We start from the raw sequence: 27,635 nt of genomic DNA on the forward strand, positions 1-27,635 counted from the left end.
CAGCTGCTTCTCTGCCCTGCTCACAGGCAGGCCTCTTTAGCCCTCAGCCTCTTGGCCTGGCCTCTGCCCGCTCCGGCAATGTTACAAAGCTCTTTTAGGACTGCCAATGGGTGTCTAAAGGGCATGCCACTCTGCTATAAACCTCACCCTGAAGGCACTCAGCCCCCGCTCCAGCTCTGTGGGTCAAGAAGCCCAACTCCCTCGATTAAGTGCACGGAGACACCCCACTCCACAAGCCAGCCTTTTGTCCCAAAGCCTTCACTCAACTTCACTTGCTCTGTGGACTGGCAAGTCCACCATCCTGCCTCAGGCTCTGGCTCCTGGTTCCACTGTTGCCACTTTCTGGATCAAAGAGCTTTGATGGGCAGGGATCTCAGGGTCCATATGACATGCTCCATTCCTGGCGGCTCTCCTTTGCCGGCATTGAGATCCCTCTTGCTGCTGCTGAGATGGTTCATGTTAGACCCAGCAGGAGGGCCATGACAGGAATCCTGTCAACCGCCAGGTTCCTGAGACTGTCCTGGGCTGCTCTCTGACCAGTGAGTAGTCCTGTCGGGTTGAGCAACCAGAAAGGCTGGGTTGGAAGAACAAACTCCATTGCCATCCAATTGATTCCAACCCATAGCGACCCTACAGGATAGGGTAGCACGGCCCCTGTGGGTTTCCAGGCCTGTGACTCTGTATGGAAAGAAACCATGACATCTTTCTCCTGAGGAGCGCCTAGTGGACTGGAACCTCGGCCGGTTGGGTAGCCTCCCAACCAAGCGCATTCACCACTGGGTCACCAGGGCCGAGGAGGGGGACGTGAAGCCGGGTCAGTATTGGAGAACTAGTGCGTCGGCTGTCCGCCCTGGTCACCAGTGTGTCCCTATGAAGGTCTGCCCCACGTGGGTCACTCCATGTCCCAAGTTGAGGCTGTGAGTTACAAACCAGCAAGCGGGGGGAGTACGCTGTGAGAACTGGCTGGGATGCACACCTTCTATGGTTGGTTCTGTGGGGGCTGCTGGGAGTGGATGGGCAGCTCCCCAGAGAGAAGCATGGGGGTGGGGTCAACCCAGCCAGGACCCTCTCCCTGCTTGGGCTCCGTGTCTCCCCTGGCTGACCTCCCCTGAGGAATGAGGGCATCGCCTTCCTGTGCCCCTCATAGGCTCTGCAGCTAACTGTCTGGGGCTTGTAGTGAAGGGTCCTGGAGCAGAGGTCCACCGTGCCTTGCCCTTTCTGACCATACTTCTTCGTTCATCTTCCACTACATCACAGCAAAGAGACAAACAAATGAAGACACCGCCTTCGAAAAGCCTTGGACGGACAGTGACCGTCTAGTGTGTCTGAGGCTGGGTGTCTTCATGGGAGAGACAGCTAGCTGCATCTTTCTCTCCCCCAGAACACCTGATGGGTTTGGACTGATGACCCATGGTTAGCATCTCAGGGCCCGCCCCAAGGTGCCTCCAGGTCCCCTCCAATATGGAATAGTGCACAACCGCTCAGTGTCTCACCTTGTCTCGCTTCTCCACCAAAATACTGCCCCTCCCTTCCCTTTCTGCTCATCATCCATCTCCTCAGCACATTGCCACACCATCTGCCTTCCAACCATTCAGTCACCCACCCATCCATCCATTCACCTACCCACCCATTCTTCTCACCACTCATCAACTCACCCACCCATCAACTCACCCATCCATCCATTCACCTACCCACCCATTCACCCACCTATTCTTCTCACCACTCATCAACTCACCCATCCATCTACTCACCCATCCATTCATTCACCTACTCACCCATTCACCCACCCACCCATTCTTCCCACCACCTATCCACTCACCCAACCACCTATACATTCATTTGCACAACCAGCCATCTACCCACCTATCCATTCATCCACCTGTTCATTCATCCACCTATCCATGCATTCATCCACCCATCCACTCATCCATACCCACCTATTCATTCATCCCTTTATCCATGTACTCACCCATCTATCCGTCTACTCATCCATCCACCCACTCACCCACCCATCCACGAATTCATTCATTCATCCATCTATCCATGTATTAATCCACCCACACACCTATTCATTCATCCATCTATCCATCTACTCATCCACCCACCTATTCATTCACCCATCTATCCATGCTTTCATCCACCCACCCACTCATCCATCCATTCATGGGAGTCATCTCTGTGTCCTAGGCTGCTCATGAGAGAATAGCCCTGTTGTTATGAAGCCTTGCTTTACAGTTGTGTATACTGTGTTCAAATCCCAACTCCACTTTTTATTAACGTGGTAATGGCCTTGGGTAAGACACTATACTTCTCTGCACCTCCGTTCATGCTGCTGTGAAGTGAAGATTCAGAAGGTGGTTGATACAGTTAAAGTTCATTGTGCCAACCTGACCGATAAACACATGTGGGGTTAATTGAAGGGTGGGGAGGCCAGCGCTGAGATGCTTACACATTCACTGATTTGGCTTTCCTCCTGCAGTCAGCGTCATTGCGTGTGTTTTGTGAGATGGAGGAGGATTTTATGGATTGGTGTCGGACAATGGGTTAATGTTGGACTTGTGGGCTTGGGCAGCACTGGGTTTGGATGTTTTCTTGATGTGCACTTAACCTTGATATAAAACTCTCTCTTATACATGAGTTTCTGTGGATTTGTTTCTCTAAAGTACCCAGACTAACACAGTGGTTGTAAGATCAGAGTAAGAAAAAGCATATGATGGGCTTTTCATAGAGTTTAGCCAACCAGCCAAGGAGTGATCATACACGTACAACTTTAGTACTGTCACCAAGAACGTGGAGTTCTAAAACTGGGTCCAATGCAGTCCCTGCACTCAAGGACCTCACAGTCACAGCATTGGATGACAATAATGATGATGATGATGATTTTGTATTAGGCCAAAACATGAATTTTTTTACTTTGGTGGCCATGCGGTCTCTGGTGCAACTATGGGTCCACTGCTGCACCGAGAAAGCAGCCATGACAATGTGCACATGAATGGGGCATGACTGTGTCCCAATAAAACTTTATTGGCAAAATCAGGAGGGAGAGAGGGGATGCAGCGCAGGCTCAAGTACCCTTTGACTCAGGTTGTGTGCAGAGGATCGGAGAAGAGTGGGTCGGGGACTCGTGTGTGTGTGTGTGTGTGTGTGTGTGTGTGTGTGTGTGTGTAAGAGAGAGAGAGAGAGAGCAGCTGAGGGAAGCAATGGAGGAGGTGTGACGTAAGAGTGTGGTGCAGGAAGACACACCAGCCCCAGAAGGAGGGAGGCAACTGAGGAGCCAGCAGTATGTGTGGTTGGGCTCAGAAATGACTTCCAACGAGAGCTGTAATCATGCAGGAAGAGCTGAAATGAAGCAATGGCCACTGAGAGGAGAAGAAGAGATGAGACAGAACTGCCACGAACAGAGCGTGGTGTCCCAGGGGCAGAGAGGAAGTGGAGTCATTCCCCATGTGTCAGCTCCCTGGAAGGAAAACGCAGTTGCGTGGATTCAGGGATGCAGGGGGATGAAGAGTGGAGTCTTGACAGCTGGAGGTTGGCGAGCATGTGGGAATTTCAGGCTAAGGTGACCACTGGTCACTAGAGACAACTTTGGGGGCTCAGAAGAATCTGTCACCAAGATCAGAACTCAGTGTGTGACCTCAAGGTCAGGATTCAATTTGTGACTAGGATCAAGGCTCTGTCTGTGATCAAGGTTCAGTGAGTGACCTGGGTGAGGATTCAGTTTGCTTCACTAGGACAGGAACTCATTCTATGTTACCTAAGATCAGAGTCTCAGTCTGACACCAGGATGGGGCTCAGTGTATGACACCAGGATGGAGGCTCAGTCTATATCAGGGTAGAGGTTCAGTATGATGCCAGCATGAGATTCAGTGTATACCAGGATGGTGGGCCAATCAATGACACCCAGAATGGAGGTTTAATCTAAGGCAACCAGGATAGAGGCTCAGACTGACATCAGGCTAGGGCTCAGTCGATGGATGATATCAGGATGGAAGCTCAGTCTATGACAACCAGGATAGAGGCTCAGTCTGATACCCAAATAGAGGTTCAGGCTGATACCAAGATGGAGTCTTAGACTGTGGTAACCAGGATAAAGGATTATGACACCTGGATGGGCCAGGATGGGCTCAATCTGATATCAAATTAGAGATAACCTAGGACAACAAGATAGAGTCTCAGTCTGGGACAATGATTATGGGGGCTCTGTCTGCCCCCAGGTTGGGGCTCAGTCTATGACAGCCAGAATGGAGGCTCAGTAGGACACCAGGCTAGGGCTCAGCCTGATATCATATTAGAGATGGTCTCAACCTTCTTAATGCTGTGACCCTTTAATACAGTTCCTCATGTTGTGGTGACCCTCGCCCAATCATAACATTGTTTTCGTTGCTACTTCATCACTGTAATTTCGCTACTGATATTCATTGGGTGACTCCTGTGAAAGGGTTGTTCGACCCCCAAAGGGGTTGTGACCCACAGGTTGAGAACTGCTGGTCTATGACAACCAGAATAGAACCTCAGTCTATGACAACCAGGATGGTGGCTCAGTCAATGGCAAACAGGATAGAGGCTCAGTCGATGACAACCAGCATGGTGGCTCAGTCAATGGCAACCAGGATGGTGGCTCAGTCTATAACATGAAGATGGGATCTCAATCTATGACACCAGGGTGAGAGCTGCATTGGTCACCAGGGAGGGAGGAGCTCCGCCTGTTCCTGCATCAGAAGCTTCCAAATAAAGGCTGAACTCAAAACCCAGCCTCTCCTGAGGGCCTGGGGGGACTTGGCTGAGGCCTGGGACTGCCCCTCTGGGTGGCCCCACCTCCCCACACCCACCCTCTCCAGTTCCCACTGGCCTCCAGGACTCAGCCTCACATCTGGTTTTCCTCTTCCTTCCTGGTTTGTTTTGCTCCCCCGTCGCCCTGAGTCATCGATGCCGCCTTCCCTTTGGGATGGAGGTGGGGGGTGTTGGCGCAAGGCTCAGGGAGGACAGCCCCACAGAGCCCTCCCAAGCGGCCTGGACAGGGGCCCGGGGCAGCAGCAATGAGAGATGACCTAGTCAGGACCGTCAGGGAGCAGGTATCTTGCAGCCAGTGGAGTTTCAACTGGCACTTACCCCATCTAAACCTCTGGCAGCGGTCCTAGTCATTTCCTAGTCAGAAATTTGCATTCTTCTTCAAATTCTCTCACCTCAGGCCTCCAAAACTCGGCTCCTGCTTGTCCATATGCAGCTGGGAAGAGAGGGAGCATGCAGTGGGTACAGACCACCCATCGCTGTCCCCCTCTCTCAGTGCAGTGTGAGGGGACAAGGCACCAGCACACGCAAGATCCCGTCAGCTAACAACAATGATTCCTGGCAGGGTAGCACAGAATTGATCCTTCAATCCACACCCTTTGGGGCATGGAAGGGGGACTGTTAATTACCCTGGCTCCACAGCATAAACAGGACATGGGCCTCGGCCCACGCTGTTGTTGTTGTTGTAAGATGCTGTCCAGTTGCCTTGTGTACAACAGACTGAAACTTTGCCTGGTCCTGAATCATCCCCAGATCCATTGCTATGCTCAGTCCGCTGCAGCCACTGCACCAACGCATCCCCTTTAGAGTCTTCCTCTTTTTCGCCGAACGCTCTAGTGTACCCACCACGAGGCTCTTCTATAGGGATCGGCCCCTCCTGATAGCATGTGCAGAGTAAGTGAGATAAAATTTCATCATCTTCCGTTCTGAAGAGCATTCCAACATTGCTTCCTCCAAGAGAGAGCTGTTGGTTCCTCTAGCAGTCCACGGTATAGTTCATATTCGCGACCAACCCCTAATTCAAAGCCATCCATCCTTATCCACCGTGCAGGTTCACATGCATATCAGGCAACTGAAAGCATCATGCCCACTGGTGACATCTTGGCTCACACAGTTTTCAAAGGTCTCTGGCAGCACGTTTGCCTCATGGAGGACGTCCTGTGATTTCTTGACTGCTGCTTCCATGGGCGTTGGGCGAAAGCCAGGGAACCCTGCAGACCTAGAGTACAAAGAAGTTGGGCAAGACTCCCCACCCGCCTCCAATGCACCAGACCTGGGACTAATGGCTGATCTTCAGCCTCACAAAGGCCCTCAAAGGTGGCCATCATCCTCATAGCCACTGCCCAGATGAAGAGGCGGCGGCTCGCCACCTATCAGAAAGAATAATGCCTGGGGTCTTAACGGCTTGTCTTAAAACAGGCACCCATCTAAGTGAGGTGTCAGCTGAGTCCATACAGGAAGCACCCAGCCTATGTGATCCAAGGATTATAAATAATAAAATCTAAGACTAGAGGGGGAAACAGTAGCAGGACTCAAATTCTGAGCACCCAGTTCACAGAAGGCTTTGGATGACAGTAGAAACCCCAAATCCACTTGCAGGGGGCTCACACAGTGAATCTCCTCTGACTATTGATCAGAGATGTGACCAGCCTTGCTATCAGACAGAGCGCATGGGGAAATGGACTACTGCAGAGGTAGTGAGGCCAAAATTTAATAATTTAACGTTGCCTCTCCCTTTTGACCCGTTTTAAATTTGTTCTAATTGTGATTATTTTCTGCTTTCTTTTCCACTGAAGTTTTTCTGTTTTGTTTCGTTAGTGTTGTTGGGGTTTGTTTGCTTTGGTTCCTTTTTAAAAAAATGTTTTTCTATATATGAAATCCAGGATACACAAACCTACAGCGACAGTAACTGGATTAACAGTCTAGTGGGGTTATGGCGGGAGAGGCAGGAGGGGAATGAGGAGCTAATGATCATGAGCGCCAGAATCAAGAAAATGTTCTAAAGTTGTGGCGAAGTTTGCATAGCTCTCTGTAATGTTTCAACCACTGGATTGTATGGTACGTGGACTATATGTCAATACAAAGGTTTTGTTTTTATTTTTTTAAAAAAGAAATGAAATGAAAAAGGAAACTGAGGTTCACAAAGCTGTCTTCCTCCCCCACATCAATAACCAGTAAGTGGGGGGACTGCATTGCGGTTAATTGGCCTGATGAAGTGTTTCATTCTCCTGTTCTATCTCCTAGTTCTCGGGCCTTTCAAACTCAAAACTCATGGCCATTGAGTCAATTCTAACTCAGAGACACACAGTAGGACAGGGTAGAAGTGCCTCATGGGTTTCCTAGACCGTAACGCTTCACGGGAGTAGCAAGGCTCCCCTTTTTCCCATTATGGTCTCACGCTGCTGACCTTGAGGCAAGCGGCTCAACTATGCCACCAGAGGGTCTTAAGAACCCTGCCAGCGATCATCCAAGACACAACCATTGATGTTTACTCACCTGAAGCAACGCAGGAAAAAGGAACGTTACTGTTGTTGATGGCGATGATGATGTGGCTGTGGCGGTCAAGTACTGTGTTCCGATTCGCCGTGACTCCATGCTCAACAGAACCGAACGCCGCTCGGTCCTGCAGCATCTCGAGCCCATTGCTGCAGCCACGGAGTCAGTCCATGCTGTTGAGGGACTTCCTCTTTCTCACTGTCCCTCTCCGCTACCGAGGATGATGTCCTTCTCCATGACAACGTGTCCAACGTATGGAAGACTAAGTCTCACCATCCTTGCCTCTGGGGGGCATTCTGAAAGTACTTCCTAGACAGATTTGTTTGTTCTTTTTTGGTTGCCTATGGTACTGTCAATAGTCTTCGCCAACACTCTGATTCAAAGGCATCCATTCTTTTCCTGTCTTCTTAGTCAGCATCCAGTTTTCACATGCATAGGAGACAACTGGGGAAGGTACTCCTTCATCCTGCTTTCCAACACTCTAAAGGTTTCTTGTGCAGCAGATTTACTCAGGGAAACTTGTCTTTTGAGCCTCTGGCTGCTGCTTCCATGAATATTGATTGGGCATCCAAACAAGACAAAATTCGTGACAACTTCAAACCTTTCTCCGTTTATCTTGACGTTACCTATTGGTCCAGTTGTGAGGATTTGGGCCTTCTTTACATTGAGTTGCACATAATCCATAGAGAAGTCTACAATCTTGGATCTTCCATCAGCAAGTGCTTCAAATTCTCCCTTTCAGCAAGCAGTGGTGTGTTATCTGCACCCTGCACATTGCTAATAAGCCTTCCTCCAGTCCGGATGCCACGTTCTTCTTCATATAATGCAGCTGCTGTGATTGTTTGCTCATACACAGATTGAATAAGTATGGGGATAGGATATAACCCCGACACACAACTTTCCTGATTATAAACCATGGAGTATTCCCTTTGTTTGCACAACTGCCTCTTTGTCCATGTCCAAGTTCCAAATGATTACAGTGAAGTGTTCTGGAATTTCCGTTCCTCTCAAGGCTAACCATAGTTTTTTATGACCCACACAGTCAGATACCTTTGCATAGTCAATGAAGCACAAATAAACATCTTTCTGGGATTCTCTGCTCTCGATCAAGATCCACCTGACATCAGCAATGATATCACTTGTACCCGGTTCTCTTCTGAATGTGGCCGCAACCTCTGACATCTCCCTGTCACTGTCTTACTGCTGCAACCGTTGTTGGAGGCTATTCGGTCGAATGTTACTGTGGTATTAATGATATTGTTTTATAATTTGAACATTCTGTTTGGTCACCTCTCTTTGGAATCAGTATAAATATGGATCTCTTCCAGACAGTTGGCCAAGTAGCTGTCTCCCACATTTCCTGGCCTAGACTAATAAGCGCTACTAGTGATTCATCCATTTGTTGAAACATTTCCATTGGCATTCCATCAATTCCTGGAGCCTTGTGTTTGGCTGATGCTTTCGGCGCAACTTGGACTTCTTCCTTCAGCACCGTTAGTTCTTGCTCGTGTGCTACCTCCTGAGATGGTGGAATGTCGACTAGTCCTTTTGGGTACCATGATTCTGTGTCTTCTCTCCATCGTCTCTTGGTGCTCCCTGCATCCCTCAGTATTTTGCCCATGGAATCTTTCAAGATTGCAACTTGAGGCTTGAATTTTTTTTTCTTGAGTTGTTTCCGTTTAAAATATGCTAAACATGTTCATCCTTTGGGGGTTTTGTTTTTGTTTTTATTCTAGGGCTGTGCACATTTCATTACCATTCTTGACTCTGTCTTCTTGAGCTGCCCTTTGACATTTTCTGTTCACCTCTGTGATATTACATTTTTCCCATGTGCCTTCACTACTTCTGTGATGACGAGCAAGTTTCTGACGTCTGCTTTGACCTGTTCTTTCTTTCCTGTCTTCTTCGTGACCTTGACCTTCTGCTTTCTTCGTGAGTGACGTTCTTGATGACCTCCCACAGCTCATCAGGTCTTCGGTCATTAGTGTTCAGTGCAGCAAATCTGTTCTTGGGATGTTCTTTAAATTCAGGTGAGATAGACTCAGGTTGTATTTTGGCTCTTGGGGACTTGTTTTCATTTTCCTCAGCTTCGACCAGAGTTTATAGATGAGCAATTGGTGGTCTGTTCCACAGTGGGCTCCTGGCCTGCTTTTAGCTACGGATATTGAGCTTTTCCAACATCTCTTCCCACAGATGTCGTCGATTTGATTTCTGTGTGCTCCATCTGAAGAAGTCCATAGATGCAGTCGCCTTTTGTGTTGTTGAGAAAAAGGTATTTTCTGTGAACAAGTTATTGATCCTACAACATTCTATCATGTGATCTCCAGCTTGATTTCTATCACCAAGACCATATTTTCCAAGTATGGGTTCTCCCTCTTTATTTCCCAACTTTTCCATTCCAATCCCCAGTAAATATCAATGCATCTGGGTCCCATGTTTGATTCTTTTCCAACTAAAGATGTTGGTAGAATTCTTCAACCTCTTCATCACTAGCTTTTGTGGTTGGTGCATAAGTTTGAATAATAGTTGTATTGACTGGGTTTCTTTGAAAGGGGATAGATACAATCCTATCACAGGCAGCATCATTCTCCAGGACAGACCTTGAAATGTCCTTTTTGATGATGAATGCAACCTCATTCCTCTGATTGGTGTCATTCCTGGGATAGTGCACTATATGATTTCTTGATTCAAAATGGCCCGTCCCAGTCCACTTGAGTTCACTAGCGCCTACGCTATTGATCTTATGTGTTCCATTGTATTCTTGATGACCTCCGATCTTCTTAGATTCATACTTTGTGCATTCCAGTTTCGGATTATTAATTGATGTTTGCAATTGTTTCTTCTCACCTTGAGTTTTACCCCACCAGCAAAGAAGAGCCCTAAGGCTCCCCTTCCAGAGGCTTTACCCCATTCCCATCACCATGGTTGGCTCTATTTTGAGAAAACAGCTCCTCCTCCGTCATGCTTTGAGCGCCTTCGGACCCAAGGGCCCATCCTCTGGCACTGTCTCTGACAATGTGCTGCTTCCATTCATTAGGTTGTCAGTGGCTACTTCCTCTCAAGTGGACAGCTGGTTCTTTCTTCAAAGTCTGTTCTTAGTCGGGCAGTTCTGCTGAAACCTGTTTCCTTTGGGAGGCCCTGCTATTATTTTAAATACCATTGATGGGATCGTCCAGCATCACAGCAACACATGAGCCACCACAGAACGACAATCGGGAGTGGTAGAAGGATGGCTAATATCCCCCGTGAATAATTGCCTCCTTTACTATGAGACTGGGAGAGCTGGATGGTGACCAGCGACCATTACCAAACATTTTGATCAAAGAGTTTCTTGAAGAATCCTGATCAAAACGGGGAAAGTGCAAAACAAAATGTCAAATTCTCATTGATTCTAGACATTTGGGATCTTTTTGGGGTTTTTTATCACTTTATTGGGGGCTCTTACAGCTCTTATAACAATCCACACATTCATTGTATCAAGTACATCATCATTTTCAAAACCTTTTCTTTCTACTTGAGTCCTTGGCATAGGTTCCTCTTTTTTCCCCTCCCTTCTCCGCCCTTCCATCCTCAGGAACCCTTGATAAATTATAATTATTTTCATATCTTACACTGTCCACTGCCTCCCTTCACCCACTTTTCTGTTGTCTGTCCCTGGGAGGGGGTTATATGTCGATCGTTGTGATCAGTTCCCCCATTCTCCCCCCACCTTCCCCTCCCCCTCCTGGTATTGCTACTCCCATTATCTGCCCTGGAGTCCCTGTGTTGCAAGCTCTTCTCTGTACCAATGTACATGCTCTGGTCTAACCGGATTTGTAAGGTAGAACTAGGGTCATGATAGTAGGGGTGGGGGAAGCATTAAAGAACTAGAGGCAAGTTGTATGTTTTGTTGATGCTACACTGCACCCTGACTGGCTCATTTCTTCCTGGTGACTCTCCTGTCAGGGGGATGTCCAGTTGTCTGCAGATGGGCTTTGGGTCTCCACTCCACCCTCCCCCTCATTCACATCAATATGACTTTTTGTTCTGGGTCTTTGATGCCTGATACCTGATCCTATCGACACCTCGTGATCACACAGGCTGGTGTGCCTCTTCCATGTGGGCTTTGTTGCTTCTCAGCTAGATGGACCGCTTGTCTATCTTCAAGCCTTTAAGACCTCGATATATTTTGATAGCCAGGCACCATCAGCTTTCTTCACCACATTTGCTTAGGCACCCATTTTGTCTTCAGCGATTGTGTCAGGAAGGTGAGCATCACAGAATGCTGGATTGTTAGAGCCAAGTGTTCTTGCATTGAGTGAGTACTTGAGTAGAGGCCCAATGTCCATCTGCTGTCTTATACTTAACATATAAATATATGTACATATATCTATTTCCCTATCATTATATATGAATACATTTACATATGTACATGTCTGTATTTAGACCTCTACAAAGGTCCTTTGCCTCCTGGTTCTTTTCTCTATTTCTTTTTACTTTCCTCTTGTCCCACTAATATGTTCAGCCTTCATTCGGGGACTTTTGGGATCTTGATCCATAGAGGCTGGCTAAACCTCTTGTTCTGGGATCATCTTTAAATTTTAAACCATAAATAGCCCCTAAAGTTTTCACTAAACCAAACAATAGCTTGACTTGGTTAGTAAAGAATGTCTGTCTTGAGCACTGTGTTCTTATAAAGAATTATTTTGAGATCAGATTGAAAAGAGTGACTCGAAAGGTTAGATGAGAAGCATTGGGGTCAATGGATTCACGTGAATGGTGCAGGAATAACTTAGGAGAGTGAGACTAATTACACCACCGGAGAAAGTACACACTATCACTGAATTGCACGTGTAGAAATGGCTGGATTTGTATGTGTTTTACGATGGACACTTGCAAACACAAACATAAAACCAGAAGGGACACAGCACAGTCTAGTGGAACCTAAAGCCCTTGTTTTCCTTCAAGTCAATGTGTCAGCATATGGGGATTCCCAGAACTTGAGGGAATCCTTGGGGTGACTTTGCTGTTGTGGAAAATAAGACAGACAGACAATGGGGCACAGGAGCACCTTGCCCCAGAGCCAGAACCAAGAGAGTGAATGTTATTTTTCAATGGGTGTGTATATAAGGGGGCTTACAGATCTTTCAAAAGGCATACACGTCATACAACGAACATTTGACATTGTCAGCAGGTACTTCACAAGCTGGTAACATAAGAAACATGCAGTAAAGTGAATCATCATCTTGACCTAGTGCTAATCTCTGATCAGCATCAGCAAGAGATGTCGAATAAGAGTTTGCTACATTTTATGGTGGGTTTGTTATAGAACCTGATTGCTCTTCTCTCCAGATAACCTTCAGGCATAACAAATAGCCAGACACAGGACGATTCATCTTTTATGGTGGCTTCTTAAGGGGGGGGTTATTGCAGGGGGCACATTTTCAGCCCAGAGAACATGTATTTGAAAACCTTTCTCTCTCGAAACAATGGAGATCTTTCTCAAAATAGGGCTCATTTTCTGGGCCCGTGGTTGGGAGTGTAGAAATAAGGTGAAGTATGCTCCTTCGGGTCCTCAATTTACCACATCCCTGTGCCTGGAAAACATCAGAACTTGGTCAAAGGTCAGCAGGAGATTCCACATATGGAGTGAAAAGGCAGCCCCAAGTTCAGTGTTGTCTTAATTAATAGTCTCTATTTGATCTACCTGGCTTCTAATATCCATTGCAATGGCTACACAGAACTCACAGAGAAAACTCATGACCATGGTGTTTATTAAGCAAATTAACAAGCTGTAATGCCAGGGAGAAATGCTCAGGGCTGAGTTGTTTGTCAGGACATGTTGCAAGTTCTCTCAGATCTGGTCATCAATGCCCCAGGGAGCATCCCACTCCATTGTAAGCCTCAACCTGAAGGCATTCAGTGCAAGCTCTGTGGGCCAGCAAACACAGCTCCCTGAATTAAATGACACCCACTCTGATAAGCCTCAGCCCAAAGGCACTCAGCTCTACTCCCAGGAGTCGGCAAGCCCAACATCCCCAATTAAGTGCCCAGAGGCACCCTACTCCACCAGCCAGCCACCTGCACCAAAGAACTCAGCTTTACTTGCTCCGTGGGTTGGCAAGGGCATCACTCTGGTCCATGTGCTGGTTTCCAGCTCTGCTGCTGCTCCTCTGATAGTATAGGTTTCCTCTGGATGCACGAGGTTCACTGCACAAGGATTTCAAGTCCAGAGTCATGGGCCCTGCTGGTAATGAAGTCCCTCCTCCTGCTTCTCAGAGAGCTCATTTTATACACAGCAGGAAGGCTCTCTAGGGGATCTGATTCACAATTATTCACAGGTGAATCCTGCCAGTGTGTTCCCACACCTTCTTACAATACCCACACAAGGAAATGTCATTGGGTGGGAGTAAGAGACTTGGTTATAAGAATCAGGTTGCAGGTCTGTCTGAATAGGACAGGCTGGATGAACTATCTGGAGGAAAAACAATGGGACCGACAGTTCCGGGGGGACTTGGGGTGGGGGGGGTAGGGGGGTAAGGAAGTGGTGTTAACAAACCCAGGGACAAGGGAAAAACATGGGACCCCAAATGGTAGAGAAGGGGGAGTGGCAGGCCTGGTGGGAAAGGATCAAGGATAAGGTTGCTTAGAGAAGAGGTATACTCTAGCCCAGGTGGCGATGAAGCATGGTAGTAGGGCAGGAGGAAGGTCAAGGGAGATGGAGGAAACAGCTAGGAGTCAAAGGGCATTCATGGAGGTCTAGACAAAGACATGTACATGCAAATATATATAGGAAGATGGGGAAATAGATCTATGTGTCTATATTTATAGGTCAAGTATTAAGGTGGCGGAAGGACCTTGGGCCTCTACTCAAACACTCCCTCAATGCATGAATACCTTCTTTTATTAAATTGGAACTCTATGATGCTCACTCTCCCGACACAACGGCTGGAGCCAAAGTGGGTGAACAAGTAAATGTGGTGAAGAAAGCTGATGGTGCCCGGCTATCAAAAGAGATAGTGACTGGGGTCTTAAAGGCTTGAAGATAAACAAGCGGCCATCTAGCTCAGAAGCAACAAAGTCCACATGGAAGAACACAGCAGCCTGTGTGATCGAGTGGTCCCAAAGGGATCAGTTACCAGGCATCAAAGAACAAAATATCATATCATTGACTGCATACCTCCATGATAGGATCGCTGAAGACAAATGGGTGCATAAGCAAATGTGGTGAAGAAAGCTGATGGTGCCCGGCTATCAAAAGAGATAGTGTCTGGGGTCTTAAAGGCTTGAAGGTGAACAAGCGGCCATCTAGCTCAGAAGCAAATAAGCCCACATGGAAGAAGCACACTGGCCAGTGTGATCACGAGGTGCTCAAGGGACCAGGTATAAGGCATCATGCAAAAAAAAAAGATATAAGTGTGTGTATGTATGTGTATATATGTGTATATGTATATATGTATGTGTATATATGTATATATATATCATATTAAATGAAGGGGGAAGTGGAGACCCAAGGCCCAAGTGTCGACCAATGGAGATCCCCTCATAGAGGGGTTTAGGAGAGGTGATGGGTTAATTAGGGTGTGAGGTAGTATCGATCAAGAACACAGCTTTCCCCCAGCTCCTGGATGCTTCCTCCCCCCAACTACCATGATCCGAATTCTACCTTGCAGGGCTGGATAGGACAGAGGCTGTACACTGGTACATATGAGGGTTGGAGGTACAGGGAATCCAGGGTGGATGATACCTTCAGGACCAAGGGTGTGAGGGACGATGCTGGGAGAGTGGAGGGTGAGTGGGTTGGAAAGGGGGAACTGATTACAAGGATCCACATGTGACCTCTTCCCTGGGAGAGGGACAGCAGAGAAGGGGGGAAGGGAGACCCCGGATAGGGCAAGATATGACAAAATAATGATGTATAAATTACCAAGGGCATATGAGGGAGGGGGGAATGGGGAGGGAGGGGGGGAAAAAAGAGGACCTGATGCAAGGGGCTTAAGTGGAGAGCAAATGCCTTGAGAATGATTGGGGCAGGGAATGTATGGATGTGCTTTATACAATTGATGTATGTATATGTATGGATTGTGGTAAGAGTTGTTTGAGTCCCTAATAAAATGTAAAAGAAGAAAAGAGAAAAAATGATTAGGGCAAAGACTGTACAGATGTGCGTTATACAATTGATGTATGTATATGTATGAACTGTGAAAAGAATTGTATCAGCCCCAATAAATTGTTAAAATAAAAAAAATTTTAAAAAAAAAAGAATCAGGTTGCTTTACATACTCATGGTTTTGCCGAGTTTTTTTCCCCAGCACATTTTTAATGCAGTTTTTGTGGCAAATATAGGTGCCTCAGCTGATATCCGGGTCGGCTTATATGCGAGTATATACGGTAAATAGTTTACTGTCCCTGTATGAGCTCCCATTAGAGACTTTTTCCCAAAGGTGAGCAATAGGAATGAGCACTTGGTCCTATGAATCCATCAATACCATCTATCAAGTAAGGGCTCTTTCCTACAGTCCGTTGTGTCAGAAGGTGCCAGTCTGACCCATAGCAACCCTACGCCCAACAGAATGACATATTGGCCAGTCCTGCACCATCCTCACAATTGTTTCTATGCCTGAGTCAATTGTTGAAGCCACTGTGTCAATCCTATTGAGGGATTTCCTCTTTTTCGCTGCCTAATGTCTTTCTCCAGGGACTGGTCTCTCTTGATATCATGTCCAAAGTCTCCCCATCTTTGTCTCTAAGGAGCACTCTGACCGCACTTCTTCCAAGTTTCCTAGAGCAAGTATAACAAATTGATTTCATCTCATAAGCCAACTCCCATAAACTGTGATGGCTGCTGGAAATGGTGGCCCAAGGATAATCCCGAGGGGACAATAACTCAGCAGGAAAGAGCCTCATGATCGACTAGTAATGTCTGCCGTGGGCTCAGGATGGGAAGGTGGTTCCACGTGTGTTGGCTTAAGCATCATTGAAACCATCCTTCCTTCTCCCCTCCTCATCCCATTTTGTTGGGATAAGAAGACTGACGTCCCAGGAGAGCAGGAGCTGATCCAGAACAAAGGCTCCCACTCCTCAGTCCTCACAGCTTACCTCTGACACCGCGTCCCTCCTGTCTCCACAGGCTCTGAACCCAAGCCATGTGTCCAGACCTTTGACTCTGGGGTTGGAGCCTCTGCCACAACCCGCAACAGTGATTCCTGTCCTGGACCCTGGAGACCTGAGAACTCGAGCTTTTTATCCACCATGGAGGATGAGCAGGTAAGGGCTGATGGCCAGTGGCAGCAAGTATCATTTGTTTAGTACCTGCATTTTTACTTGGCACTTTACATACTTCACCTCAATTAATCCCCCTAAAGAAGCTTGAGAAAATATTATCCTGTTACAGATGAGGAAACTGGGATTCTTTCTGGAACAAGAAAAATAGAGGGCATAGAAATGAATGGATGGATGGTTGAGTGGGTCAGTGGATGGATGGATGAGTGAGTGGATGGACAGGTAAGTGATGAAAGGATGGACAGATGGGTGGATAAATGAGTGAGTATGTGGGCAGATGAGTAGATATATGAATGGGTAGGTGGATTAATGGGTGGATGGATGGATGGATAAATAGATGGATGAATGGGCGGGAAGGTTGATGAGTGGGTGGATGGATGGAGGGTTAGATGTACAGGTAGATGGATGGGTGAGTGAGTGGGTGAGTAGGTGGGTAGAAGAGTGAGTCAATAGTTGATTGAATGGGTAGAAGGTGGATGGAGGGATGGATGGATGCAAGAGTTGGTAGATGCATGGGTTGATGGATGGATGATGGGGTGTGAACGAATGAATTAATTAAAAAGGGAAGGGGTAGGAAGGAAGGGAGACTAATTAAATGCATCTTAGAAAGGTAGACAGTCTTGCCCACGTCCCCACAATGTCAGAGTCAGATGGTCCCTGGAATCCACCTCCTGCCTTTCTGCTCTTGTTGTTCTCCCTCCAGTCGCTGGACTCAGAATCCCGTGGTGAGTCCAAGCCCCAGACACAGCCTCAAAGGGCTGCCCCTGAAAGCATGAGGTCCTGCAGGGTGACGGAGCGTGGTTAACATCAGACCCTCTGATGTGTGGCTGGCACTGAGGCTGAGGTCTTCATGGTAACCTGCCTCGGGGAAAGATCTTGCTGGGATTAGGGGTGAGGGTCATTTTGAGAGAGGAGGGGATGAAAAAGAGCCTTGTGGGCACAGTTCAGCTCCAGGTCCACCAGGGCCAGAGACAAGGAAGGCCAGTGTTGGGGTGGACAGTGCCCCAGGCAGCAGGCTCTGAGATGTTGGCAGACTGGCAGGCTGAGGGGCAAGAATGGGCAGCGGGAGAAACTGAGGCACAGTGCCACCCTGACAGTGTGGCCTTGGTCACCTGCACGAAGGGTTCTGGAGCTAGGGCAGCCCTTCAGAGTGGCCCCAAGTCTTTGTAGCCTCACACCCACCAGTGGCTGCACGTGGCCACCCAGAAGGGTGTGGCAAGTGATGGTCGTCCCCTGACAGCCCTCCCAGCAGCTGGGCAGCAGGCACTTTGTTGAAGGGGAAGCTGGGTGACGCATGAGGGTGTTCACTCCATGGAGGATGGAGGTCTCATTATGGTTAGGCCATCAAGGGCACCCTGTGAGTCATTTTTTAAAAAGATTTTATTAGGGACTCATACAACTCTTATCATAATCCATACGTATACATACATCAATTGTATAAAGCACATCTGTACATTCCCTGTCCTGGTCATTTTCAAAGCATTTGCTCTCCACTTAAGCCCTTTGCATCAGGTCCTCTTTTTTCCCCTCCCTCCCCGCTACCCCCTCCCTCATGAGTCCTTGATAATTTATAAATTATTATTTTGTCATATCTTGCCCTGTCCGGCGTCTCCCTTCACCCCCTTTTCTGTTGTACGTCTCCCAGGGAGGAGGTCACATATAGATCCTTGTAATCGGTTCCCCCCGTGAGTCATTTTTAATGACTGAGAAAGCTCCACAGTATTCATAAGCACAGACTGATGAGTGCTATATTTTCTCTATAGAACCACACCTTCAGAAAATAGACGGCAAAGTCACTGCTTTCCCTCATTTAAAAAGAATGTATCTTTTATGGTGAATTAGGTGAATTTCATATGATTATGTGTTCTACAACTTTGCTTACAAAACCACCTCAGAACTTGCCTCACCCTCCCCACAGTGCGTCTTCTGCTCCCTCTTGGGAATCCCATCTTCCCCTCGGCCCCCAAGTGAATGCCTGTCTGTTCTGAGCTTTGGTGACATAGTGGTTCCACGTCGGCTACTAAACACGCCATCAGCCATGTAAAGCCAACAGCCCCTCCACTGAAGGGAGACGGAGCTTTCTACTCCCGTCAAGCATTATAGTCTCAGACATGAAAAAAAAATTATAAATTATCAAGGGCTCATGGGGGAGGGAGGAGGAAATGAGGAACTGATGCCAGGGGCTCAAGTAGAAAGAAAATGTATTGAAAAAGATGAGGACAACATATGTACCAATGTGCTTGACACAATGGATATGTGTATGGATTGTGATAAGAGCTGTAAGAGCCCCCAATTTTAAAAAAATTTTAAGAGTTACAGTCTGAGAAACCCACAATGAAGTGGGGGCGGTTCTACCCTGTTCCATAAGGTCACTTCGGGTCGGCCTCTGCAGCCTGCCAGTGAGTTTCTCCGGTTCTCTAGCTCAGGGGTTGGCTAACTGTGGGTCACTCAGTCCGTGCATGTGGCTCTGAATAAAACTGGAAATTTTGAAAAGCATATGATTCAGATCGTGGTGACTTCATTGGTTTGCAAACATATGTCGTGGCTCTCAGAACGTGTTCAAACTGTCGTGAGCGACAGGACTGGGGCTTCCATCGCAGCAGTTTGCAGACCCCTGCACTCAGTCACTGTTTCAGCTTCCCTCTCTTGCCCTCCCCAGCTCGGGAGCAACCAAAGTCTGTTTCCTTTTGTCCCTCACAGTTGAAGGAGAAACTCCTGGTCCCTCATCCCCACCCCAGCCCTGCTAGCCGTTCGTCTACTGCGTTCTCTGTGCGTCTGCCTGTTGGGATAGCTCATGGAAGAGAGATGGTACAAGTGCCCTTTTGTGGCTGACTGATTTCACCCAGCATCCTGTTTCCAAGGATTGGCATGTATCAGCCCTTCATTTCTCTTTAGAGCTCAGTTGCATCCCCCTGAATGGAAGGGCCATATTTTGTTTACTGACTCGGTCTGTTGATGGACACGGGTTGTTTCTACCTCCTGGTTGCTGTGGATAATGCTTCAGTGAACCCTGAAGGACAAGACCTGAGGCTCGGCTTTATCTACCGAGGAGGGCGATCGCTAGGTTACGTGGTCATTGTAGGAGCCCGGACAACTCCAGGGAAGCCTGGAGGCATAGTGGTTATGAGTTGGACTGGACTGCTGACCACAAAGCCAGCAGTTCAAAACCACCAGCTAGCTGTTCCACAGGAGAAGGACGAGGCTTTCTGCTCCTGTAAAGAGGTGTTGGTATTGGTGTTGGTGTCAGGTGCCATTGAGTTGGCTCAGGTCCATAGTGACCCTGTGTACAACACTGCCCAGTCCTGAGCCAACCTCGTCATGGTTTTAATATTTGAACCCCTTGTGGTGCCCCTCTGTCTTGTCCAGGGCCTTCCTCTTTCACTGCCCCTCCCCTGTAGAGAATTATAATCTCGGAAATTCAAGGGGACAGCTCTGTCCTATAGGGTCGCTAGGAGTCAAAATTGACTCGATGGCCACGAGTTTGGTTTATTTTTGATTCGGGAGTTAAAAACAAAGAACCCTAGTGAGTAATGCATTGAAACATGAGGTCAGAGGTTCAAACCCCTCAGTGGTTCCCCAGGAGAAAGGTGAGGCTGTCTGCTTCCACAAAGACTTAAAGTCTCCGAAACCCAAAGGGGACAGTTCTATTCTGTCCTGTGGGTTTGGAAGCAACTCGATGGCAGGGGGTTGGGTTGGGTTATGTTTGGGCTTGTGGATTTCAGAGCAGCCCTGGTGGTGTAGAGGTTAAGCATCTGGCTGGGAACCAAAAGGTGAGCAGTTCAAGCCCACCGGCCATTCTGGGAGAAAGAGGAGGCTGTCCGCTTCTATAAAGATTGATTGTTTCGGGGTGCCGTCGAGTTGCGTCTGGCCCATTACAACCCTAGGCACACCAGCATAAGACACTGCCCAGTCCTGTGTCAACCGCACACCTGCTCTTACGTTTGAGCCCATGGTTGAAGCCACTGCGCCCATCGATCCTGTAGAGGGCCTTCCTCTTTCTCACTGCCCCTCCTCTTTACCAAGCATGGTGGCCTCCTCCAGGAATTCTCTTGATTGACTACATGTCCAAAATATGTGAGCCCATCTGGTCATCCTTGCTTCTAAGGAGCATTCTGGCTATAATTCTCCCGAGACACATCTGTGTGTTCCTTTGGCAGTCCGTGGCACTTTCAATACTCTACACCAGCGCCATGGCGTCTTCTTCGGGCTCCCCTTATTCAGTGTCCAACTTTCACATGCATATGCCGCAATGGAAACACCCTGGCTCGGGTCAGGTGCACCTTAGTCCTCAAAGGAACCTCAATACTTTAACGCGGTCTTGTGCAGCAGATTTACCTAACTCAAAGCATCTTTGGATCTCTGGACTGCTGCTTCCATGAGCATTGACTGTGAATCCAAGCAACACGAAATCCTGGACAACTTCAACTTTCTCTCCGTTCATCCTGATGTTACCTATTGGGCCAGATGTGTGGACTTTGGTCTTCCTTACATCAAGTTGTAATCCCTGCTGAAGGCTGTGATCCTTGATCTTCTAAATCATGGGAGCAATAAGCGAGAGAGTGGACAGGTGTGACCTTGGGGTGCTTCAAGTCCCCCTCGCTTTTAGAAAGCAAGGTTGTGTCATGTGCCTATCACAGGTTAGTAGTAAGCCTTCCTCCAGTCCAGATGCTGCCTGTTTTGCTTTGTGCCATCCAGCGTCACGGATGAGTTGCTCGGCAGGCAGATCGGTTGCCTTGGACCCCCTCTGGGGCAGTTCTACTCTGTCCTAGAGAGTGGCCGTGAGTCAGAACCACGTGGACGGCCATGGGTCTGGAATTGGCACTGCCAACTATTGGAAACGCAGAGATTTGGCTCTTGCTTGGCCTAGAGGGCCATCGGTCTGGTCCCTCCCCTCCGCCAGCCGGCAGGGGCGATGACTGGGAAGGACTCAGCCTGCAGCCTGCTGGCTTCCAGGTTCTCTTTGCTCCTGGACTGCTCCTGCCCTGACCTGTCTGCCCAGCCCCTTCTCCTCACCCCCTGCTCAAGGGCACTTCCTCCAGCAAGCCCGCCCGGTCACTCCCCAAGTGGTGTTCCCTGTCTCCCCTTGGGGCCTGGAACCTCTTATCACACTTGAGTATCATTTCTGAGTTTAGTCATTTGTTGTCTGCAATTAATTAGCTCCCTGGGTGGCAACATCAACAGTTGGCACTTGGCTGCTACCCAAAAGATTGTGGGTTCAAACCTCCCATTGGCTGGATCACTGATGGCAGCGGGAGCCCAAAGCCCATTTGCAGTGTCCCTATGAGGATTCAGCCTCTGGTGAGTCCTCGCTGACCACCGCCCAGAGAGGGGAATCACCTTGCTATCAGACACAGGGATTGTGACCTCGATGGAGGCAGAGGTGCTGAGGTTCAAATGCGATCCCTGATCAGTTGATCTCCCTTTGGATCCACTTTAAGCGGGTTCAATGAGTTGTTCCAATCCATTGTTTATATTCGCTGGTCTTTTGGTCTGCACCTGTGTTTTTCCGGCGTATGAAGTCTAGGACAGGCAGGCAGAGAGAGGCTGTAAGTGGCGTGCTGGCTGACTGGGGGTACGGGGGTGGAGGGGGGTGTAGAGAAGGGGCGCAAATAAAAGAATACAAGAAGGACAAAATTATTCTCGAACGGATCGTAGTGATGTGTATACAAGGCTTCTTAATACGACTGAGCCATGCAGGCGTTAAGACATGGGAATCGTATCTCAATAAAACTATAAGGGGAAAAAAGAAGCAAGCAAGGCCTGGTGATGCGCGCCTGTCAAACTGAGAGCTAAGAAAGCCCGCCGCCGTCCTGTGCTGTACCTCAGGGGTCGCCTCCAGTCAGAGCCGCCCAGCAGCCGTGGGCTCCGTCTGGCTTTGGGTGAGAGTAAGGATGAAGCAGTGGCGGTTCCATGGCATGCGGCATGCCTCCCATGGGGATCTGACTTTGATTCCACACCAAGGAGCAACCACTGGCTGCCAGCCAGTGGAGGTCTGCGTGTGGGTGGGCGGCTGAACAGGGTTCAGCGGGGCTTCCAGAGTGAAGACAGAGTTGGAAGAAAGGCCTGGTGGTCAACTTCAGACAATCAGCCCTCTGGATCCCAGCCATCCTATCCACAACCAGCCTGGGGACTCCCAGTGCAGGGTGGGGCAGGGCTTCGTTCAGTGCGCACGGAGTTGGCCCAGCTCAGAGGCACAATGACAGGGCCTCTCGTTGGGGCTGGGTCTCAGGTCTGCCCTCGGCTTGCTCACAGGAATGGTCCTGACTCCTGCCTGGAACAGAAGTGGAAGAACAACCACAATCTCCTTCCCCATGTTACCAGATCCACACGCCCACGTCCTGTCCTTCCTCCTGGCCCCCACAAAAGGCAGCATCACCCCCACTTTAGAGATGGAGAGAGGCTCAAGGAGGGTTAGGTTCAAGGTCACCCTCAGCTAACCTGAGCCGTTGTGGCCCTATGTAAGTTACCTCCTGCAGACAGGTTGGCGTGAACCAGCTGTCTGATTCTGTGCTTGGCATTCAGTTGGAAACCCATTCATTTTGTCCCATCCAGGGTCAAGGCTGAACAATAAGCTAAGAGTTGGGGGTTGGTTGTACTATGTTTATTCCTTCTCCCTAATATTAACCAGTGGAATCCTGTTGGTGTAGTGGTTACATGCTGGACTGTTAACCCCAAGGTCAGCTGTTTAAAACCACCAGCCACTCTGAGGGAGAAAAACAAGGCTTTCTACCCCAGTAAAGGTGTCCAGTCTCAGAAACCAACAGAGGCAGCTCTACCTGCAGAGCTGCTGTGGGTCAGATTTGACTCCATGGTAATGATCGAGTCAGGACTGTTCTAGAATTCACTCCGGAAACCTCCACTCCAGCCCCCTGATCTTTAATCTTGAGAATTCTTTGTGTTTCCCACACTCAGAGAACATTGAGGAGGAACACAGGCTGAGGATGCTGAATGGCATTTTGCCATGGTGTGTGTGTGTGTCAGGCTGGGCTGGCTAGAGAAACAGTTCCAGCGACGCTCAGTTGTGTGTAAGAAAGAGCTTTCTCACCCTCCTGACACAACTGCTGAAGCCAAAATGGGTGAACAAGTAAATGTGGTGAAGAAAGCTGATGGTGCCCGGCTATCAAAAGAGATAGTGTCTGGGGTCTTAAAAGCTTGAAGATAAACAAGCAGCCATCTAGCTCAGAAGCAACAAAGCCCACATGGAAGAAGCACGCTAGCCTGTGTGATCACGGGGTGTCAAAGGGATGAGGTACTAGGCATCAAAGAACAAAAAAATCATATCATTGTGAATGAGGGTGAATGTGGAGTTGGGACCCAAACCCCATCATAAGCAACTGGATATGTCCTTAGGGAAGAGTCTCGGGGAGGAGACGAGTCAGTCAGGGTGCAGTGTAGCAATGATGAAACATACAACTTTCCTCTAGTTCTTAAATGCTTCCTCTCCGCCCTGCCCACCCCATCATGATCCCAATTCTACCTTACAAATCCAGCTAGATCAGAGGATGTACACTGGTACAGACAGGAACTGGAAACACAGGGAATCCAAGACAGATGATCCCTTCAGGACCAGTGGTGAGAGTGGCGATACCAGGAGGGGGGAGGGAAGGTGGAGTAGAAAGGGGGAACTGATTACAAGGATCTACAAACAACCCCCTTCCTGAGGGATGGACAACAGAAAAGTGGGTGAAGGGAGCTATTAACAGTGTAAGATGTGTCAAAATAATAATAATTTATAAATTATCAAGGATTTATGAGGGAAGTGTGCGGGGAGGGAGGGGAAAAATGAGGAGCTGATACCAAGGGCTCAAGTAGAAAGAAAATGTTTTGAGAATGATGATGGCAACAAATATACAAATGTGCTTGACACAATGGATGGATGGATGGATGGATCGTGATAAGAGTTAAACAAGCCCTCAATAAAATGATTAAAAAGAAGGAAATAAGTTACAGTCTCTACCAAGTATAATAAAGAAGTCACACACAGCAGAAGACAAAATAGGTGCCTGGGACATGCTGAAATTACATTACTTATGCACATTATAAGATTTCATCAGGAGAGTACAACGAAAGCACACCGAGTGGGAATTTTTTTATACCAACATCACATTGGACAAGGGTCGAATTACCAAAATATACAGAACCCTCAAAAAGCCCAATAAGAAAACAACAAACGACCAAATTAAGAAATAGGAAAAATAACAAAAGAACACTGCAGACAAAAGAACTGTGTTCCTAATATTTTCTAAACTTGACATATAATCTATTACCTTTGCTAATAAACCCTGTAATCATGGAGGGAGGGTAAAAAAAGAAATGGGAAAAAGACATGAACAGACAGTTCACTAGAACTGAAGTACAAATAGCTAACACACCCTTGAAAAAATATTAACAATCCCTAGGCATCAGGGAGATGCCCATTAGAAACACAATGAGAAACCATGTTGCGCCCACAATGCTGGCCCAATTAAAAAAAAAAACAGAAAACAACAAATGCTGGAGAGGCTGTGGAGAGATTGGAACTCGTATACAGTGTTGGTGGACTTGTAATACAGACAGCCACTGTGGAAATGACATGGGGATGCTTAAAGCAACTGGGAATTGAAATCCCATACGATCCAGCAATACCACTATTAGGCATATACCCCAAAGAAATAGGAGACGACACGGGTGGATGCATGCGCTTCCTTGTTTAGGGCTGCTCGGTCCACAACAGCAGGAAACTGGAAGCAGCGCAAATGCCCAACAGCGGAGGAATGGATAAAGATACTACGGGACATGCACACCGTGGAATATTATACATCCCTAAAAACAGTGATGGAAGCATGGGACGCGGAAGCATCTGGGGACCATAGGCGGAGTGAAGTAAGTCAATCACAAAGGGACATATATTCTCTTTTTTAAAAATCATTTGATTGGGGGTTCATACAGTTCTTAACACAATCCATACATGCATCTGTTGTGTCAAGCACATTTATACACTTGTTGCCACCGTCATTTTCAAAACATTTTCTTTCTGCTTGAGCCCTAGGTATCAGTGCCTCATTTTCCCTCCCTCTCTCCCTCATGAACCCTGGATAATTTATAAAAAATTATTATTATTTCATTTCCTACACTGACTGATGCTTCCCTTCACCTGCTTTTCTGTTGTCCGTCCCCCTGGGAGGGGTTTATATACAGATCATTGTGATCAGTTCCCCCTGTTCTCCCCCCACTTTCCGCTTACCCTCCTGGTATCTCTACTCTCAATATGGGTCCTGAGGGGGTTATCTGTGCTGGATTTGCTGTGTTTCCAGCTATTATCTGTACTCGTGTACATCCTCTGATCTAGCCAGACTTGTAAGGTAGAATTGGGGTCATGATAGTTGGGGGGAGGAAGCATTTAGGAACTAGAGGAAAGTTGTATGTTTCATCAGTGCTACACTGCACCCTGACTGGATCATCACTTCCCCTCAACCTTTCTGTAAAGAGATGTCCAGTTTCCTACAGATGGGTGTTGGGTCTCTACTCCACATTCCCCTCATTCACATTGATATGATTTTTTGTTCTGGGTCTTTGATGACTGATACCTGATCCATTGACACCTCGTGATCACACCATCTGATGTGCTTCCTCCATGTGGACTTGGTTGCTTCTCAGCTAGATGGCCACTTGTGTATCTTGAAGCCTTTAAGACCCCAGATAGAAGGGCACCTTCAGCTTTCTTTACCACATTTGCTTATGCATCCATTTTGCCTTCAGTGATCATGTTGGATAGGTGAGCATCACAGCATGCCAGGTTATTAGAACAAAGTGTTCTTGAATTGAGGGAGTACTTGACTAGAGGCCCAATCTCCATGTACTACCTTAATACTAAACCTATAAATATATATGCATAGATCATTTCCCCTATCGTTATATAAAAATATATTTACGTATGTACATGCCTGTATTTAGACCTCTATAAACATCCTCTGCTTTCTGATTCCTTCCTCTATTACCTTTTACTTTCCTCTTGTCCCACTATCACGTTTAGCCTTCATTTGGGTTTCAGCAATTCCTCTGTGTTACATTGCCCTTGATCACGCCCTACCAGGCATCCCACACCCTGCTTGCCATCAATTTTAGATCACTTGTTGTTCCCTTGAAGGATAAATATTCTATGAACCTACGACGATGAGGAGAAACACGAATTAAATAAATATTAGAGACCAATTCCCAAACAAAAGGGTAGAAGTATGTCTATCAGCCATAAACCATACATCACCGCCCTTGTGTGTACTTTGTAAGAATTACTTTGAGAGAGGAGACCTCACATCAGCTGGGGTCACTCCTTCAAGAAGAAGCACCCAGGAGAAGACCATCTGCTTAATGTCATGCAATGCTAAGACAAGGCAGGGACAAAGCAGCAGACTGGCCACAGGACGGAGAGAACCTCCCTGGAAACAATGTGAAGACCAGGGGAAGGGGGTACCCGCATTTCAGAGGGGGTGCTGCTCTTTCTGTGGGTGGGTGTGGTGGTCAATGGGGAGGAGCAAGCCCACATTGGGAAGAGATGCGAACACTAATTATAGGGAACCTAAAGGGAGAATGAGCCAGATTTTACATTCCTGGACAGACACTACAAATCCATTTACACCCCACCCTCAAGCAATGTAGCATCCCCAAGAGCCACACCAGAGGACTCAATGTGGAAGCCCGACTGAACAAACTGGGCCCTGCCCACAAACCACCTGTACTCTTGGACTGAGGAATAAAACCCTCTGACGGGAGAGGAAGCAAAGGATGGCCACCCCAAGACTGGAAACGGCTGTCATGGGACCTTGAGTGGGACCCCTGCTTAGTGGGTGTCCAATGAAAGGAGACCCAGAACCACCATGTGTTTAATACCTCAATGCTCCCCCTGCATTAATATGACAGGTTTTAATCCGACAGGCAAGGGCCTGCCCTTTTAAGAAAGGACACAGGAAATTTTCCCCTAGCACCAACCCCCATGCTCAGTGTAAACAGAGCTCAATCACTTAAGCAATCAATCTGCACAAGGCAACAAGTCATAGATTACAGCTCAAAGTTGGTCTATAATTGCATAGACTCCTTATATCGACAGTACCTTA

General features: G+C 47.8%; 1 protein-coding gene across 1 annotated transcript in view; it reads left to right on the forward strand.

Moving 5' to 3' along the window:
- Window positions 1-27,635, forward strand: part of LOC142439094 (rho guanine nucleotide exchange factor 18-like) — a 44,795-nt gene that overhangs the window by 2,097 nt on the left and 15,063 nt on the right. The window contains exon 2 of the mRNA XM_075541233.1: window positions 16,394-16,530. Coding sequence (XP_075397348.1) covers window positions 16,394-16,530 — 137 coding nt within the window. The remainder of the gene's footprint in view (window positions 1-16,393; window positions 16,531-27,635) is intronic.

Source organism: Tenrec ecaudatus, chromosome 1, assembly GCF_050624435.1.
Source record: "Tenrec ecaudatus isolate mTenEca1 chromosome 1, mTenEca1.hap1, whole genome shotgun sequence".
Lineage (NCBI taxonomy): Eukaryota > Metazoa > Chordata > Mammalia > Afrosoricida > Tenrecidae > Tenrec > Tenrec ecaudatus.